Raw genomic sequence first — 19,990 nt, forward strand, 5'->3', positions numbered from 1 at the left:
AAAGCACAGAGGCTAAAATAATCAGTACATGACATCTTGTCAAAGAAAGCTCAACTCCACATACTGGATTCTGAAAAGCAGAAACCTAATAGGAAAATTACGATCAATGGAACAAAGCTATCAAGTTACATAATATATAGGTTCAGTTACAGTACAACAAAGCCTTCTACCTACATTTAGGGACGTAGCCATGTATTCAATCAACATAATCACCATGGTATCTAAAATCTCAGGGAAACAACAGTGACGTATATTATTTGTACACTGATTCTTCCATTCTGTAATTCCAATACAGTCTGAAAATGAGTTGATATGGTTTTGAAACTGAACACATGCTTTTTTCCAGAATCTGGATTTTTAAGTACAATTATTTCAATTTATTGAAACTGCTAGAATGAAGTTGAGAGAAAAGGGCAATTACTTTTACAAAATACTTTGACAACTGAGTATTTGGTATAATCAGCATAATCTTATTTTTAATCACCTACACCGATGAAAAGATTGTGTGGAGAGCTGATTTTCTACACAATGGTTTCATGTAAGCAAAATCGAATTTAAGCAAATAAAAGTAAAGCAACTGTTCACACTACAGTCAGAAGAAGTACATGTTCAGGAAATCCAAAGAGCTTTACATGCAAAAATACACAATGAAGCCAACATTTTCATTACAGTGTAAGACTGCTAGGAAGAGACAGCTTGATTCTTAATAGCATTGGCCATCATGGATTACATGTAGCAGTTTTATGAGAAGTACTTTTCCTAATGACAATTTCACGGCAAGGCCAAGTTAACATTACCAAAGTACTCCTGATGTACTCTTTCTGTTTAGTATCATCTATTAAGCACGTACCAAATTTCTCCCCTCTTCCTATGCCAACTGAGATTTCTATTCAGTCTTTCCAACCAGACTGACTGCATCAAGCTGCTTTAAAAGAGTATTTACAATTAATTTTTGTCCCTGCCCTTTTAAAATCATTGTTTTACAGAAATGAAGGTCTGAAAGAGCCTGGATCTTTTGGTGTAGATTTTAGCGAAATAAGCGGCTCAAGACCAGGAAAAAAAAAAAAAAAAAAAAAAAAAAAAAAAAATTAAAGAAAACTACAGCAGACCTCAAAACTAAACAGAATGTCAGTGAGAGCAAAGAAAAAAGAGTTTAAAAGCTGCAGTGACTGTTGATGGCTTTATTTCAGTGTGAAACCGATGAGAAACTAGTACCATACCAGCAAGAGAATCAAAACGTAAGATTTACAGGAAAGAAAGAAAGGTATCTGAACTGAAAAAATTTCTTTTAGCACTTTAAAACCAGCACAAGTGTAACCCTTCACAGTGAAGTAACCCATTCTACTCAGGAATTCAGAAAGATTCTCTGTAGCAGTTCAGACTCCTATCTTTCTCCATTCATTTTCCCAGTGTTGCCAGACTGACACAGCAAAGAAAAGGAGAAACAATAGCTCAATCTTACTTCAGGCACTACGTATTAGAGGAGTTGCAACTGCTAGAAGCATGTTGAAATAAATGAGAACATCCTGCCCTTCCCACAACTAAAGCAGAAAAAAGTATTAACATTGGATTTCAAGTAATTCTAGGGATACTAGAGTCACAATTTAGCTGACCACAGGCAACAAATTTTAGATCTGGTCATCATGCATGTAACACCTTTGTCTTCCTATTAGGTAGCATGGGCCTTACATGCACAGAATACACATATTAGTTATTTGGTTCAAAGAGAGAGGGTACTGGATAGGGAAGAAGTAAGAATAGAAATTAACTGTCTTCCTAGACACTGATGACAAAATTTTTCCATGATGTATTTTTACCTCCTCCTCAAGACTCCAAACCAAAGGAAGCCTACCTCTTCTCTAAGATACTCCAGAACCAGCCCCTGACAAATAACTGCATCTTATTTATATGATTTGCCTTATTTCAGTTACCAGCCAGGGTCATTCTGTTATAATTGTGCTTACAACTAAGGAATAAACAAACAAAAAACCCCACCTTACAACCAACCAAAAAAAGGTACTTAAAAATAATACCTTCAAACCAGAGAGGTTTTAAAGGCAGAACCAACACACTGTCTTGATTCTACAAAAAGAAAAACAACCACCACTACAAAATCTTCAACTCATTTAAAAGAGCTGCCATAGCTATCTTGAAAGAGATATCTTAACTGAGTGCCTGTGTGTGGTTGTATTCTGAGAACAAACTACTACCCAAAATTGCTACCATTATTTCTCCATCAGAAAAATAAGAAGAAATAGGCTGAGCTCTACCGCAGAGGTAACAAGAAGATGGGAAAGGGAAGTCAGTATACAAGTTAATTAAACCTTCAATCATTCAGGAATAAAGCAACTATGGCAACTGTAATACAGCAAATGAAGGCCACCTCTTTTCCTGACTGAAAATATAAAAAAATAAACCTTGAATAAGCTTTTAGATATATGTATTGTCTACATACATTTGCTTGCTTCAACTCTTACATTCTTAGTTTATTGTCTTAATCTTTCTCAGCGCCAACTTGCACACAGACTCCTGATAATCATCACTCTGTCCCCAACCATCTTAATGAAGCATTGTGCATGATGTGGTTTAACAATTACTGTCATGCCAAGTCCTTTGACCACAATCAACATGAACTTCTGTTCCAGTGCAGAATTTCCTGTTAGGTAGCAAGGGCCTTTTGTACGCAGAACAGGCATACTAGTTACCTGTTTCTAAGAGAGGAGGTATGGGAAGGGGAGAAAAGAAAAGAGAAATAACTGAATCACAAACACACAAATAGCCTATAAAAAGAAACCCGAAATGACAAACACATCTTAGGAAGCAGTGACATGATACAGCTTGCATTGATCTAACAGCTTGCAGCCAATGGAAGAGGTAGGTTACTCATTCCTTTCCAAGCAAGCACTCCCATTTCCCTTCCCTGCAACAGCCCTGGTACTTGCCTGGTTACAAAACAACCAGTTTTCACGCACTTATCTGACAGAAACTAATCTAGCTAGTTTTCTTCCCCTTTACCAAGTTAGCTTATGGCACAGTTGAACAGCTGTCAGAGCCAACCCATGAGAGGGAGTGGGACTGTGTAACCTGGAGAGAGGACACAAGAAGGAGGACTGCCCCTTTGGCAATGGAAGTCAGTACACCTAGCCAGGCACAGTGTTGAACTTCACCTCCATTATTCACTAATACTCAGTACTGCTCCAATCTAATAAGTAATTCCAAGTAGCTTACCAATTAGATTGCAGGGAACATCCCTCCCTGCATCTGAAAAACTTCCTAGAATTTAATCATATACTCTGCACAACATTGAAGAAGACATTACTACGTTCAAGAGATGCATATACTGGCACTAGATGTTGTAAGTGATCCAAGGTTTTTCAGTTACCAGAGTACTTAAGATGGTCTTAGTCTGGCTGCCTTTTGATATCCCAATTCTTCTTTGATATAGTGTTTAGTTTATCTTGAGACCAGTTATCTGTAGCTCCAGCTATAAAAGTCGCTGAGGAAAGTACCAGACAAATGTATGACTTTATGCCACTACCAATGTTATTTGCCTACAAAACACTCTTTTCAGTAATCCACTGAAGTACATTAGTAACTACAACAGATCAGAAAACCAAACAAGTAACCCAAACAGTTTGAAAGTTAAATTTCTAAACTACAAACAGCTTTCCATAAAAAAGGGCAAGGTCAGGACAAATTTTCAGCTGGAGTGCCACCTTCTACTTTGAGAGAAATGTGACGACCATTCTGAAAGGTGAAAATACCTACCCACTCTTAATAAAACAAATGCCACTTTTTGACAGCTTTTAGGGAAAGAAGGAGACTTAATGTTTTTGGGATTTTGGGGATGTGAAGAGATTGAATAGAAAAAACTCACTGGTGGTTGTTGCAGTTTCTGAACTCCAGAATTACCTACATCAAAATCTCACAAAAGAAGTATTTGTTGTACTAGTCTTATGTAACATGAATCTCCTTTATTAGATATTAGGCCAACCACCTCTTTTAGGCCATCTGCACTGTATATTAAAAGCAGGTTTTAATTCATTTAGAAATTTTTTGGTATGTCTTCAGCAGTTCCATTTCCTTCTCAACAGCTTGAAGTGTTGACTGTTCCTCATCAACAAAGGGCATGGACTGCAGCCTCCCTCCTACAGAGACAGTACTAGCTGGTTATTCCGGTTGCCTAATAAAGATGAGCTCTTTAGAAAGATCAGGACGCCTAATAAAGATGAGCTGTTTGAAAAGATTATGAAGTATGACAAGTACTATCAGTACTGTGTTATTTTATGCAATGCAGTCTGTAAAGCTTTCGACATCCTGAGTAATACTGTCAGTAGGCACCATCAGATCTGTCTTGTTCTCAACCACAGTGATAAAAAAAGGTTTGGAGGTGAACAGTAACAATCCCAGGATGGCTTCTTAGCCCGAGGAAATTGCTTAGAAAGCTGATGATTGTTTTTAAACTGTGCCCCTTCATTGCAAAATTATGTCAGGCATGATTTGAAAAATATGACTTTCTGCTAACAGCATTAGGCAATACCCTTTTTCATCTCCCACATCCTAGCACCAGTAACCAGTATTAGCACAACCTTAAGACTCCATTGCTGCAAATCCCTTACTCCTGGTTTACTGCATGGCTGATTTGCTGCTTTTACAGACTGCAGCAATAGCAAACTTGGCTTCAGCCTGCTTTACATACCTTTTAATTGGCTCCTTACACCAAATAGTTTATCCCCTGGCTGGTTTAAAAATTTCTGAACCAGAGAGGGGCTAAAGATCTCCTGAAGCCTCCTACTAAGTAGCCTTAACACTCACAATAGCATTCAGAGTTTCTGCAGCTGTACCTGAATTGAGCCTTGTATTGCCTTCAAAATCAACTCACTAAATAGCTCTCCTTTAAGGGGAAAAATAAACTTGTCTGTTTCTCAACTGTGTAATTCCTCTTCCAGCCTACAACATTCTTCAGGCATTGCTAAGAACTTTTAAGCAAGCTGAGTAATTTCTGCATCTTCTAGCTACGACATAAAATAAGACATGATGGCTCCTATAGCTTTGACATATCTTACTTTTATAAGGCAAATAGACTTGCAGTCAATAGCAAGTAGAGACAGATGCTTCATTTTTGAAGAAATCTGAGAGCAAACTGGCTCAATCCTCTCTAGCTCACTATCCTCATTTCAAACGCAGATGGAGTAGCTGATTACATTAACTCCTATTTAAGCTATGATACAAGCAAACTGTTTCAGATACAGAGATAATGAGTTTAAATATCAGATGTTACATTGGCTGGCTGGCAGAGCAGTAAGCAGAATATGCTCCTTCAATCAAATAGATAATGCCCATAATTTAGATATCTTTATTGGATTGTCAGTTGCTCATAGAGATCCAGAGGGGCACAGTAGCCAAAACAGTATCCATGCAGGCCATAACATATCAACAAGTTACTTTTACACATTAGTCCTCCTACAGAAACCTTAACTGTTCAATTCTCTTCAGATGGAATTAATGAAGCATAGTCATTTTCAGACCACGTGGAAACTTCACATACTGCAGAACAAAGCTAAATAGCTTTGGGGGTTGAGTTACATCAGAACCAAGACTGAATTTTACCTGCATCACATTTTTACTCTGGACACAATCGGACATACTGATTTTAATCTAAAAGTCCAAACTCATCCCGGTTACCAAAGCCAATTTTGCTTTATTATAAGCTCTCTAGAAGTCACTGAAATTTTGCCAAAGCACAAATCCTCATCTTTTATTCTAGATTTTACACACAAACACTTTTAGAGGTAAACTTTACTTCAGTCTGTGCTACTCAGCTCCGCAGCTTTCAGACTGGGGAAAAAAAGAGTTGCCCGTATATCACTCTGATGTATGCACAGATAGTTCTGATAATGGTACCTTCTTCACCGTGGTAGAACACTAACCACATTCAAACAAAAATACCCAAAGAAATGCACAAGAAAAGTACAAAGCTGGAAGCAGAGGACCTACTGCAAAAGGTCCCCTGGAAATGAGTACAGACATTTACCATTCCTGTAGAGAATGGTAAGAGACATTACGGTTCACTTACTGTGAAAAACACAAAATTAATTCTTCGTGAAAAATTTCTGACTCAAACTCTGCCTAATTGTTTCTATCAGAGAAGACAGTAAGTCTGCAAAGAGCAGCACATCCAAGTGTTTTAGTTTGGGTGTCAACATTACAGGAAGTGATTATATGAAAATGTTTTGATATAAGCTAAGCAAATTATGCCTTTGCAATTCAAGAATGAAAGTACACATTATTACAGGTCTTGGGCTATGCCTGCAAGTCTAACCTGCACCATCACAAACTGGAGGCCAACTGGCTGGAATGGAGCTCTGCAAGAGAAGGACCTTGTAGTCCTGGTGGACAAGCAGCTGATCATTACCCAGCAATGGCAAAGGCAGCCAAACGCCTCCTGGGCTGCCTCACAAAAAGTGCTGCCAAAAGGTAGATAGAGGAGATCTTTCCCCTCTACTCAGCACTACTGAGGCCACACCTTGAGTGCTGAGTCCAGCTCCATAATCCCCAGTAAAAGATGGACATACTGGAACAAGTCCGGCTAAGTGCCATGAAGATGACTTAGGGACTAAAATCTCCTTCATATGAAGAGAGGCTGAAAGCACTGCAACCCTTCAGCCTGGAGAAGGGTTAAGTGCAGGAGGATTTTATCAATGTGGAAAATATACATATATTTATTTATTAGCTGCTATTGTGGGCAAACATTGGAAGAGGCTTCCCAGAGAGGCTGCAGAGTCTCCATCTATGGAGACATTCAGAATCCAACTGGACACGGCTCTGAGCAGCCTGGTCTACCTGATCCAGCTTGAGCGGGGTTGGGAGGGTGAACTACATGATCTTAAGAGATCCCTTCCAACCTCAGCAGTTCTGTGAGTCTATGAAAGTTATTTACTAAATAAAAGTTTTCTAGGTTATTTTGGGTCTATCACTACACTGTTGTATATGTAGCTTAAACCAAAACTAAGACTACCAGAGGTCTTCTGTTCCACATCAGCTGATACTAAGAACACTAGGATGCAGACTTAGAATGAACAGTTGTAAGGAATAATTACTTTCAAATCCTGAGTAAAGAAGAATGAAGGCAAATTTGCAAGAAAGGAGGGGTGTGGTGTGGAAATACATCTACATAAGGGCATTAAGGCAATATCCAAATAAGGATGCTGGCCTCTAAAGCCTACCTAAATTCAGAAGACAGACAGCTAATCACCAAGGTACCTACACACTCACCTAGCACTTCACCACTTGACCTGAAAATTCCAAGAGCACCATCTATTCTGCTCACCCTGCACACTCTGACAGCATGCACCTTGTTCCTTGGTGTCTAAGCCAGAAGGCAAGCACAGATGCCAGGCTTTCAAAACATCAGGCGCTACAAAAATAGTTACGGAGAAAGAAGTGATTTTGCTTTTCCAAGTGATATGGCAGCAGCACTGCTTATTCAGGTTGTGGGAGTTCAAGCCCACACATCTCAAGGGAATGTTCACCTCCAGGTTACTTTTTATGTAAAGATACCCTTTTATCTCCCCCACTTACAGCCTCTTACTCTGCAGAAAGAATTCGAGAATCATGGGCCCAGAAGAGAATGTAACATGACCCAAACATAATCTTCTGGTTAGGGCGCTCAGATATTGACAAGATTATCCCTCAGTCCTGGTCCCTGCTCTTGACACTAGTGAATAAATACATATGGTGAACATTCACAACCTTCTGCAGGTCTTAATACATACTTTTTCATAGCCTTCTGATTTAATAGTGTTTTCTACAGGAACATAACAACCTATCCTCTGACTATGAATGCGCCTGTTTTTATTTAGAATAAGGCAGAACTGTCCATTACTCGACATATTTCAGGAATTAGTGAGAACTTTAAATCTGACTAAAACCTGCTTCATACCTGCCAGACTTTTCTGAGTACAAGTAACAATTAACGGTTGCTGTTTTTCTGGTTTGAAAAAGGATAGTAATGTTTTGCTTTCCTTTACAACCTCTACCAACATAATCTGAAAGCTCCAAAGAGATTTTTCTTTAATAATTATCCAAAAAGTAGCAAATACTTCACATAAGAACAATCCTTTACCACAAGTGTTTCCTAGATAACAATTTAAAGGCCAATGGTCTCTAAAGAGCCTTTAATGAGTTCTGTAATTCACTGATTGTGAAATACTAATCTATTTTCTTACCATTCAATTACAGTAGAAAAGTTTATTTTTTTGTTTGTATTACACAGCACTGGCTGTGAAGCTAAGTAAAACTAAAACACTAAGAAAAAAATCATCAATATACTTGAAAAGTGAGAATTCCCCAACCTTACAATATAACTTGTAATACATCAATTTAAATACACCCAATGTCAGCTTTCTTTTTGAGACAGTTTTTACTTTTAGCAATTCAAACCATAGAGCTACATAAGACAACCTCAAACTGTGTATTTACCTTCAGCAAATGCAAGAAAACAGTCTCTTCTTTATTATGCTGCTTACTCCCTTTGTAGACACCCCTAAGAACAGAAAACTGTCCTAACCTAAGTCCTGATTTTTCAGACACCTGAAAACCAGAAGACCCATTCAGTCACTTTGTGTCTGGTACAGAGTTTTAAAAAGGAAGTATCTGGTCTGCTCCCAGTGTATTAGCATATCATCAGGAAGTTTCCAATATAGTCAATAAATTTCCAACAATGATCATTCAGAGATTCACAGGTTTTCTTCCAAACACATATGAAAGTACACAGGAGGCTGGCAAGCTTATTAAGGGATAGAGAACATTTCCTAACAAACAAAAACCTTGTTCCATAGTATCATGGTGCACAAACTTCATAGAAAGCTGATTAATTACTCAAATAGCTCAGAGCAATGCAGACATTCACACTGGAAAGAGAACTGTGCAGCTTCCTCAGATTGGCATTGTAAGAAAGAATTTTACTACACTGTGTTAATCAAGAATCCAGTACACAAAGCACATTTACCTGCTACCTCACAAAAGAAAAATAGACTATTCAGAACATTTACTAATGTGTTATAAAAAGCATATTTTACTAGTGTTGCCTTGGAACACTGTGAAAAACTGCACAGAGGGTTTCCTGGTTCAAGCTGTGATACAGTCCACAAGCAACTCCTCGGGACTTTCCTTGTAGTCTGCATAGGGAACTGACATTGTATACAGCAGAAATGCATTCACTTCCATATTCACCACACATGCACCAAGAACAGCACGTAACACATAGCAATTCACTCTTAATTACATAATGTAGATGTACCAGTACCTATTTCATGTAAGTGTAGTCCAGACAAACAAGGTGGTTGCTCAAAATCATTTCACTGATCATCCAATCATACTTAAAAGGCTAAAGCTTCTGAATGGAGTTTCATGATGCTCCAAGCACAAGCTACAGCCAAGGCATTTGCTTTCACTGAGCTAAAGACAACACTTTTCAGCAAGGATGCTAGTCTAACCACCCAGTACTTTAGCTATCCTATTCACTGTCAGCAAGAGTAAGAACTGCATTCTAAACTACTTTTCCTATATTCATTTATATCAGAGCAGCACATTTTACTGCAGCGCTAAGAGAATCCAACTGATGCCCCCAAAGGTCTCAGCATTTCATACAGGAGGGTATGGCATCAGAGGCATCAAGTTGCTGCTCATCTTTTCATGACACTGATGTGTCCTCTGGACAAATACTGCAGTCAGAACTTGAGATGTAAGAGAATACAGGTGTACACCATTTTTGTTAACATGCTTTTGGTCTTATCTTACATAAGAAATACCTAGAACAGCGCAGTTTGGGCTTGAGGCTGTGATGTGTCCATACAGCACACCATCATGAAATAAAAAGGGAAAACAGTATCCTGAGAGGCAGACTGGCAACATTTGCCTGGGCACAATGTCACACTAGCAAAGCTATCTTGCTTTTTGGAACTGTTCCTAGATTGCTCCATAACAGCACTTCTCAGCTCACTGATCTGCCCATCCATACCCATGAAGGCTGTTTGTTAAGTCACAGTGCCTCATTTCACTTCCACCGGTTCTTGACACTGAATTTCGCAAGACAGCATAACAGCATAATGTAATCCTTTAGTGAAAAGGTCCAAATATTTTTGTTATTGAAACAAAACTAAAAATGTGTATCTCAGGCAAGCCAACCACAAGTTTTACAAGTACTATTGGGTAATAAAGACACTGCAATGTCTTTGATTGCTCTTCATTTACCCAATGTGGCCTTTGTTTACGGGCCTTCAAACATCAATATCCCAAAAGGAGCATGTCAGTCTGTTCAAAAAATACTGCCTGATAAGTGGTAAGAATGACAGATCAGATCAATCCTATACCCTCAATATCGAAGATTTCATTTCTCAGAAAGTCACCTTTGCTTGCACTCATTTTCATGAACTACTGCTTTAAGAGCTTTTAAGTGAATAAAGCATTAATGTAAATGGAATAAACACAATTAAATTTATGAAATTAGTTTCCCAGGCTAGCTGCAATGTCAGCTCACAGTTTCAAATGAAAATAAATAGACTTCATACCCCAATATATTAAAAAACTAGAACAGTTATCCTCATCCAGTTGGCTTTTAAGACAGAATGATGTGGGAGGGATTTTAAAAAAAGCTTTCTTGCTTTTGTGGCAAACATCAGCATTTATGCTTGTCTGAGCAACAATGAACTCAATATTTTCAAAAAGAAAGACCAGTTTTAAAGTCTACTTTAGTTAATGCTGAAGTAATGGAGAAAACAGTATTAAATATTAATTCCATTCAAAAGCAGAATTGACCTGAGGAGATGTAACTAGCCACATAAATCCACATTACCACCATACAGCAGACATCTCAAGACTATTCATACTCCATAGACTGCTAGTTCTGTGTATTCATGAGCTAATGTTACAATACATTAGAAAGGACTGACAAATGAAAAATAGCTTAGCTATTTTAAAAGCTGTATATTTCACTAAAATCTCTCTCCTACATTGCTAACAAAGCAACAGCAAAGTTGTTAATTGAATTCTTATACTTCAGTAGTGAGACAAGTGTAAAACCCGAGCACATTTCTGGTTTTAAGCATGCACATTGTACCTATGAAAGTCTTTACTGATTACTCGAGAGTTGCTTTGAGACAATAGTATTTTATTTTAGAATGCTGCAGGGGAAGTAAAAACACCTACATGAAGAATATGAGTTCATCTTCAACTTGTGAAAACCGCCATGCAAACAGAATAGAGACACTGTATAGGACAATCTTTCTAAAGATGATACACAAAGTGCACACAAAACTGCACTGAGCATAAGAAATCTCCTAATGAGTATGTGGACAGTACACATATATACACAAAAGAAAGTGAGAAACCACAAATGAAGAATGAAAATTAATGTGATTTAATCCACTGGCAGTTAATAGAGTGATACTCCACTGTAAGGCTTAATCTATTTTATTAATCCATTTTATTGCCATTGTGTTGCCATAGAGAACACAGCATTATAAAGCGATAAACATAAGTTTAAAATAAAAGGAATATATTTCACACTCTGCACTGTAGCACCTTGTAGATATATGCAGAAATTAGGTGTACCAAGCAGCAGCCCCCCACCCTGACATCTCTTACCTCTGTACTTTGTAGATACAGAAGTCACAAACCAGAGACTTTCGAAAACATTTTAATGCTATGTAAGCGTTAACAAATGACATTTTGGACTATAAAATAACCATAAATGAACTAGCTAATAAAAAGAAAATCCACTATTAACTATTTAAATTACACAAAGTCTTACAGCACCTTTGTCTGCATGGTCAAGAACAGCCAACAAAAAAAAAAAACAAAACCCCACCATCAAAAATATTGATCAAGATAAGCTATAACACTACAAAAAAATTAAAGGTAGTGTTTAAGTGACTAATGCTGCACTTTTGTGTCTTTTAACTAACTGACTGAACAGGCAATAATTGATTTGTACTTTAGAAGTTAGAACTATTAGCGTTTAACAGTTGTTTCGAAACTCACCAGAATCTTGTTGCAATTCTAATTTTAAAAGCTAAATTATGTACCCTTCAGTTCTCTTACAGATCTTTACTGGACAGTATTTTCTTCCTTGCCCTAGTTAGTATGTCAGCATGCATATTCTAAAACATCTACTGTGTTTTATTCCAAAACATCAAATGAAAGAAAAAAAAATTACAAAATCACACATCTAAGGGAAGCAAGTGTTAGCTTTCAAAGTACACATACTTCAAACAAAGCCAGTTTTTCAAGAAAACGGTGAAGAAAAAAAGAACCATGTACATATAATTCTACACATTATTACACAAACACTGAAGAAATTTGAATGCTCTACAGCACTCATTATGGCAGAATGCATCTACTTTAATATATATTAATAAGTCTTCCCACTTCACAGATGGGCGCTGAGAGGGGAAAAAATGGTTTGCTCAAGTGAAGAATATAGAGGATTGGAAACAGATACCCAATTACACAAGTGCTACTCTGGCATCCTTATTACTATTAGTTTCTTCTCAGTTTAACCAAAACAGTTTCAGCTTTTGTATTGTTAGAAAAGCTGAAGTCACTTAATTCTTTGGCAGAAGACACACAGCTCATTGGATTATAAACCAAGGCTTCCATTTTACTTCTGAGGAAACAAGTATAAACCAAAGAAAAGTAATGTTAACAAACACAGTAACTTTCCCTTGAGGTCTAAAACACTTTACTAACATACATCCAGTTGCTACAGGAAGAATTTAAGGCTTATACATTATAAAAGCCAGAAAGTCAGCTCAAGACCCTCTGATGCCAGACCAAAAGCTCTAGTGAGCAGCCAAGGATTTGTTGATTCAGGTCAGGCCCCTGAACATTTACAATTATAAGGCCTTAATTTTCTGTAAACAGGTCTGGACCAGAAGGCATTCCCAAGAGTCTCTCTTTGCAGTCTCCATGTTTCTTGACATGAACGTCGCCATATCTTGTCATCTAAGTCCCTTTAAGACAGACACAGACACAGGCACTTTGCCCATCTCTACAAACAGGTGATGCTCTGGGGTTGCAATACTGCACCTGCACTGGAAATGCCTTGTTTGCTATGGACCCCACCAGATGAGCAGACAGGTTTGGGACAAGGCCATTAGATTCAAAGCAGAATCACATATGGTGACTCAGAAACAAAAAACAAAGTTCCACAAAACTGGGTGAGCCACTGATCCCAGAAACAGCCAGTGAGAAAAAAACCTGGGCAACTCCTCTGTCTTTTCCCACCATCATCTCCTCCAGCAACACAGTCCTCACCAGTGTTTTGCAACAGTCTGGGACTCATCCTAGCCCTTGTTGAGCCTGTTAGCTCAGTAAACCAACAAAACCCTAACCCAGGAAAAGAATGGGTTTTGTCCGTTTCCTGAGCAGAGCTGATTTACTGAACAATCAGAGGAGCACTGGACCAGCAAAACAGAAATTACAGCAGCATGCAGCCAGGAGAGGGACAGTCTCTTTCAGCAGCAAATAGCAGGCAAGTCCATCGTGCAGAACCTCATGTATAAAACTCTGAAACAAAGAACCAATTCAGGGAAAGTAGTCACTATAGCATGTGCATTTTCTTCGTTTCTCAAGGAGAAAGCCTGCGTTCAGAGTACAAACCAGTGCGTTAAGAGGGACCTGTGCTGTGTAACCTAACAGAGGTACAAGAGGGAACCTTGATTATGAAACTGAGATGAGATTAAGGAGTGGTTGAGAAACTTCATGTTTCTTCAGAGACCAAATGAAGACATGCTCGGATCTACACAATATCGGAAAAACTATGTTCTACATGAACTTAGCTCAGATGTGATTCTGGCACTGTTTGGGGTTTGGGGGTTTTTTTCCATTTGGAAAAAAAAAAAAAAAAAAAAAGCCTCGAGGCATCCGCAATTTAAATAATCATCTTCAAAAGGTACACAAAATGCCTTTCTTTTCAAATGATGTTACTAAATGGTTTTTAATAATGACAAAGCTGTAAAAAGATCAAACACTTCATGGCAAAGTTCTACACCATCAATGAACTGGTCTAGGAAAACAGGGAGAAAAAAGCAAATTCTTTTAAGAAAGCTACTTGGAATACAGAATTAATCTTGAGAGCAAGAGCTATCAATTTAAAAATAATTCCGTATAAATTTAATCAGTTTGATTTTGCTTTGCAACATAAGTACATAAATACATCCACTACACACAGATTCATGCTCTATTTCCTTTATTGCCCTCTAACCTGCTCAAATGAAATGCTGATTTTTGTAAACATCAAAGTATATAAAAGAAAAGGGATTTATGGCTTCAAGTTTTGTTTACACAACACATCAAAGATGCGAGCTGAGCAAAGCTGGATGGACTGTCTTCCTTCTTCCTGAAGGGGATACACCAAAGATGACACCGACATGAAATTTCAGTAAAAATTACTAATTTTGAACAAAATAGGATGTTTCCCCTTCTATTACTGACTTCTGTGGCTTTGAAGAATAAAGCATTTCCTTTGTTTAAAAAAAAAATCTTTTTTTTAATGTTAAAAAAATACATTTAAAAGGTTACAGGCATTTTAAAAGGCAAAAACTATTACTGTAATTGACGTTCACCCATTTGATAACTTCTTACCTCTTTGTCTTTGGGACATGCTAGAAGTTCACTGTATGTTCATTGACAAACAAAAAACATCCCTTGCAAAAGTGCTACACAGAAAACTTCATAAGGGCACCTGCATTTTTAATTCTTAGTTTGCCTGACTGACTTCTATATGGTCCTTTACAGCTAGTACAGCACCAGTGCAGCTTTATAAAGCAAACAGCCTTAAAAAGCTAACTCTACATTTACTCCTGAAGCATTACAGGCAACTTTATGTTGTGCTGACAAAAGATGAATTATATGCTTAAACTTAAAAGTTTGTTCCGACCTGTTTGAAATCTAGTCTACAAGAATAAGTGACGTCTATGCAATGCACATTAGCCTAGTTGAGTACATTGGCAGAATAAAAAAAAGGACAAAAATTTCAAAGCTGACTCCACAAACATACTCCAAGAATGAAGCTGACTGCAAGATCAGTTTAAAAAAAGACACTCTGTGGTTACATATATCACAGTGAAAAACACTAAGGAGGAAAGATGACAGTATGTAGTTAACCTAGAAACTGAGAGCATCAAAAAACAAAGGGAGACAGAGACAGAACGAGAATTATCATGCTGTGATACATGTCATTTGAAGATGAAGCCAAGAATTTAAAGGGGTGTCAAGAGTTACTGAACAGATTCAAGAAAAAGTTGAACACTCAGAGCAGCATGAAGGAGTGTTCTAGCTGGAGTATATCCTAGACAAGCAAGAAAGGGGGAAGCAGTTTAATGTGACATTCTCATTTAAAGAAGATAAAAAGACCAGGAAAATACACACACTGCCTAAAATATAAATGGATTAGCCCATCTGAAAGATTCGAGTTTGTCAGACCTAAGTCTCTGCAGTCTCTCCACTCCTGCAAGCAATTCAAGAAAGTGATGAAGCCTACAGCACCACACAGACACATATTAGGCTCTTTTGTTCAGCAAGGGCTAATTACACAAGATTGTGGCCGGATGTTAGGCCCACTTGTAGAGTAACTAAAACCCAGAATGTAAGCTCACAACCTTGTTAAGGCACATAAAACTGTGTGCTTTTACACTAATATTTGCAGAAGCAATAAAATGCATATTTGATAATATTAAAGTACTGATAACAGGAAATCAAAACACAGCCATTTGAAGACACAGAGTGCAAGAACACCCGGGGTGGGGGGGGAGGGTGGAAAACACATAAAATTTAAAGGGACTAGTATCAATGTGTCAGACCAGACTTCGTGCTGCCTTCAGCATACTGCTAAGGCACCCTCCGGACTATACACAGGAAGGCAGCCAAGAGTCTGTAATCCAATAATACATGCTAGGTATCATGCTAGTGTACCACAGTCTGAAAAGTAAGCATGGGCTTACACATTTCTGAATATGAAGTCGCACCAGTCCCACTCCATAGGCTGGAAAAAAATAAAATTAAATCAAAAAAATAATAATAATCAAGAGAGCATGACACCACAAAGTTCACAAAAAACATCAAGATCTGAGAGCACATGTTTTCATTCACAAGCTATGTAATAGTCTTCAGATACTCTTAGAGCAAGGGGAAAGGCACTCTCAGAGGAGACCACAGCTGGGAGAGGACAACAGGTCTCCCACAATCCTGTCCCTTGGTCACGAGACTGGGTGAGTGTGCAACTAAATCCCAGAGCAATGTGGCTGTTGCCAGCTTCTGCTGGCGGGCTTGCTTGCTTACTTCCCACACTTAGGGCTTCAGACTATCAAAGCAGTTCAGTGCTAGCACAGTTTTTCTAGCAACTGCACAACAGGGCACAGGAGCCACTGGGGACCTCAATGGGGATCCAGATTTAAGAAAGCTACAGAGGTCCACATCACCTTTGTATCAGTCAGTTAACACTTAACTCCTTGTCACAATTGCAGAAATTAGTTCATTTGTACCCTGATAATATTAGCACACAAGACTGGCATTTAAGATAAGCCTGAATGTAAGCTGAGCAATTGCCTAGACAGACTGGAAGAGCAACACACAAATGCAGAAAACTACTTGCAAGAGAGAGAACCTGTAACTGTACAAAGACTTTCAAGACAATGTCTGCACCTTTACTACAGGCAGTGACCAAGTTTTGACAAACCTGCTACTACAATCCAAAGCAGCAGTTGTGTGTCTAGCTAAAAACAACAGCACTAGCAAGGGGAATAATAATCTAGTAAAAAATATTTATGAGGGATTGTTTTTTAAAGGTACAACTATTGTGCTTTGGCAGTTTTTCGAGTTTACAAAGCCCTTTTCAAAGGTTCTATTATAGTGTGGTTTGAGTCAAGGGAAACCCATGTACAAAGAACAAATCATCTCAACGCATGCACAAGTCAACATCTGAAATACTGAAAGCCTTCCTTTCATCCGAAACGTGACAAGAAAACACCCATGTGTAATAATTACTGTTAAGTAATACCTAGATTCGCAACTTACTTTTAGACAGCGTTTTTCTTTTGCCAGTGAGAGGGAAGAAAGGAAAAACAACAAACACTAGACACACACACCCCAACCATCGTTTCTCTACTTCAAGCGCTGAGGGCAAGAGATGAAAGGCGTACACGGTCGGACCGGCACCTCTTCCCAACGGGGACCCCTCTCCGGCGCACCGCTTTGTTCCGCGGCCGCAAAGCCCCAGTGCGGTCCCGACTTTACGGGCAACTTCGAGGCACGGGGGGGCCGCCGGACAGGGGGCTCAAGCAGCACCAGGCTCCGCTCGGCCCGGCTGGACTCGGACGGGCCATGCCGCCCCGCGCCGGCAGAGGGCGAGTCGGCTGTCTCGCCGGGTGCCTGTTTTTGTTACACGGGGGGTATTTAAATGTCCTGCTGTCAATCACGAGGCACTTCCTACACGGCAGCCAGCTCTCCGGCCAGCACGCCGGGGCTGCCTCACATAATGGGGACGGCAGCTCAGAGCCCCGCAGTCCCGGCCCGGCCGAGCCGCTCGGGCCGTGGGGCCCCCAACTTGCTCCTTTGTTTAACTGCCCGTGAATCCCTGCCGGCTCTCCCTGCTCGCAGCCGGGAGGCTGCCGCCGGGCCTGTATTATCCACACGCTCGTCTCGCAAAACACACGCGAGTCGGCGGCGGCCGCTCGGGACCGGGCTGGAAACGTCAAAGCGGCGAGAGGTGCGCGGCGACCCCCTTTCATCTCCCGCCCCAGACAAAACCCACGGTAAACGGAAGATCCAGCCCGGCTGCGGGACAGCCCCGGCACCTCTCGCGGTGCCCGCTCCACGCTTCTCAGTCAAGAGACCGCCCTGTCCCGGGAGAGACCCACTGTGGGAGCGGGGCGAGGGGGGACACGACGCCTCCCCAAAGCCGGCTCAACTTCAGGGTGGCGCCGGCCCCGCATCTGTTGCTCTTTCATAACCGCCTCCCCCCTCGGCCGTCTCGCTCGGCCCGGCCGCCCCCTCGCAAGCGAGGACGCGTGTGCCCAGGGACGACAGTCCTCGCCGGCACCGGCCGCTGCCACCACCGCGGGGGGGAGCCGGAGCGGACAGAAACCCGGTCCCTCCGTGCCGCCGCCGCGTTGCCATTGTCCCTCCGACCGTTACCGGCGGGGGAACGGGACACTGCCACCGCCTGTGCCCGGTGGCCGACTCGGCGGCTCGCTCGTCCCCCCACCCGGCGCCACCCGGCTCCCGGCGCCTACCTGCCGTGGAACCAGTCCTTGCAGATGTCGCACTCGATCATGAAGCGATTCACATCGTAGGGCTCCCTGCACACGCAGTACACGGGGGTCGCGGCGGCCGCCGCCGCTCCGGCCATCTTTAAAGAACTCACTGACTGAGGCGCCCGCCCGCTCCCCCTCCTCCTCCTCCTCCTCCCTGCGCCGCGGCCGGCGGCACCAATAACAACAGCGCGCGTGCCAGCCCCACACGCCGCGCGCGCCCCGCCGCCGCCGGCAAGGCACGCACGCACGCACCGGCGGGCGCGAGCGGACAACAGCGCGCGGGGGCGCGCGCACGTGCGTCACCCGGCCCCCGCGGAGGCGGGAGGAGGAGGAGGAGGAAAGGGATTGGGAGGAGAGGGGGGGGAGGGAGGAACGGGACCGCCCCACCCCCTCCCCTCCTGCCCTCCCTCCGCACGGTGCCCGTCTCCGCAGCGCCTGCGCCCGGCGCCCCCCCGGTCTCACTGAGAGTGCGCGGGGGGGGGGGGGGGGGGTGAGGGGAAGAAATTCTAGGGGCGGAGGGGGAATTCGGGCTTCCAGTGCGGGGGGGGGGCGGGGGCGCACGTGCCGCCCCCCTCGGGAGGGGGCGGGGCGCGGGGAGGCACGCGCTGGCCCTCCGCCTCCCTCCCTCCCTTCCCGGGTGATGGTCACGCGGGGAAGGGGGAGGCGCAGGGTGCCGCGAGGACACGGGCGAGGAGGGGGCAGGTCGCGGCGCGCGCGCGCGCGCCGCCTTCCCCTTATGTAACCACGGTGGCGGAAGCGGCCCGAGCAGCGACGGAGGCGATGGAAGGAGCGCGAAGGAGCCCGGGCTTCTGCGCGCCCTTCGTCAGGCGATGGCCGTGCCTCATGGCCGGCCCCCGCTGCCTCCGCTGCCCCCGCCCAGCGCTGTGTCAGGGGCACCTGTGGGACGGGGCTGTCTGCTGGGTAGGTGCTCCGCCCGGCCCGCCCCGGCCTCCCTACTATGAAGCCCCTCGTGAGCAAGGACCTGCTGCAGGCTGTGCCAGCCCTGACGAAGGGACCCCAAGCAGGTGCCGTGGAACGCCGGCGCTGGTAGCTCCAACCTGAGCCGGGCCTGCTCGAGGAGGTGTCCTCTTTCGGTCTTAACTGAGCTCTTCTCGTGATTCCAGTAACAGTAGCTGAAGACCCAAAGAAGGATCACAGACAGTCAACCACATGACATTCAGTCACTGCTTTGCGTGAGGAACGTTTTTCCCCAGCGCATCGGTGTGTAGACTGAACTCCATACATTGAACAGTACAACGGGCATGTGGTGGTGCTTTTTTCCTGCAGGAACAGACCTCGTGGCCGAGGTACTTCGGGTTTTACAACATCTAGACAGGCCGGGGTTTCATCTGGGGTTTGCAGCTGGTTTATTTGTTGGCCAGTTGCCTGCATACATTTGCATCCCTGTTCCATTCCATGCCATCTTTGAGGACACAAAAGTAACACTGACGCGTTTGTTATATGTCATCAAGGTTAAAAAAGGAATTTAAGTAGATTTTTACTTCCCTTCCTGCTGGCAGGCAGGATCTCTAGATGGAGATCATATTGTATGAGGGAACAGGGAGTCATGTCCTCCATGCTCCATGTTCCAACTTAAAAGCAAAACGCTAAACTTGTTGAAGGGGGTGTTACAATGATCATAACTGTTACAGACTAAGAGTTCATACTGCATTATA

General features: G+C 42.1%; 1 protein-coding gene across 5 annotated transcripts in view; it reads right to left on the bottom strand.

Moving 5' to 3' along the window:
- Positions 1-18,609, bottom strand: part of KDM7A (lysine demethylase 7A) — a 66,936-nt gene extending 48,327 nt beyond the window's left edge. For 3 of the 5 annotated variants that reach the window (XM_080638731.1, XM_080638730.1, XM_080638729.1), the window contains exon 1: positions 18,294-18,609. In XM_080638731.1, the coding sequence (XP_080494857.1) occupies positions 18,294-18,409 (116 nt within the window). In that variant the 5' untranslated portion in view covers positions 18,410-18,609. The remainder of the gene's footprint in view (positions 1-18,293) is intronic. The other 2 variants (XM_080638733.1, XM_080638732.1) reach the window with 2 other exon arrangements.
- Positions 18,610-19,990: the final 1,381 nt, after the last annotated feature.

The sequence above is a fragment of the Psittacula echo genome (genome assembly GCF_963264785.1).
Source record: "Psittacula echo genome assembly, chromosome: 1".
NCBI lineage: Eukaryota > Metazoa > Chordata > Aves > Psittaciformes > Psittacidae > Psittacula > Psittacula echo.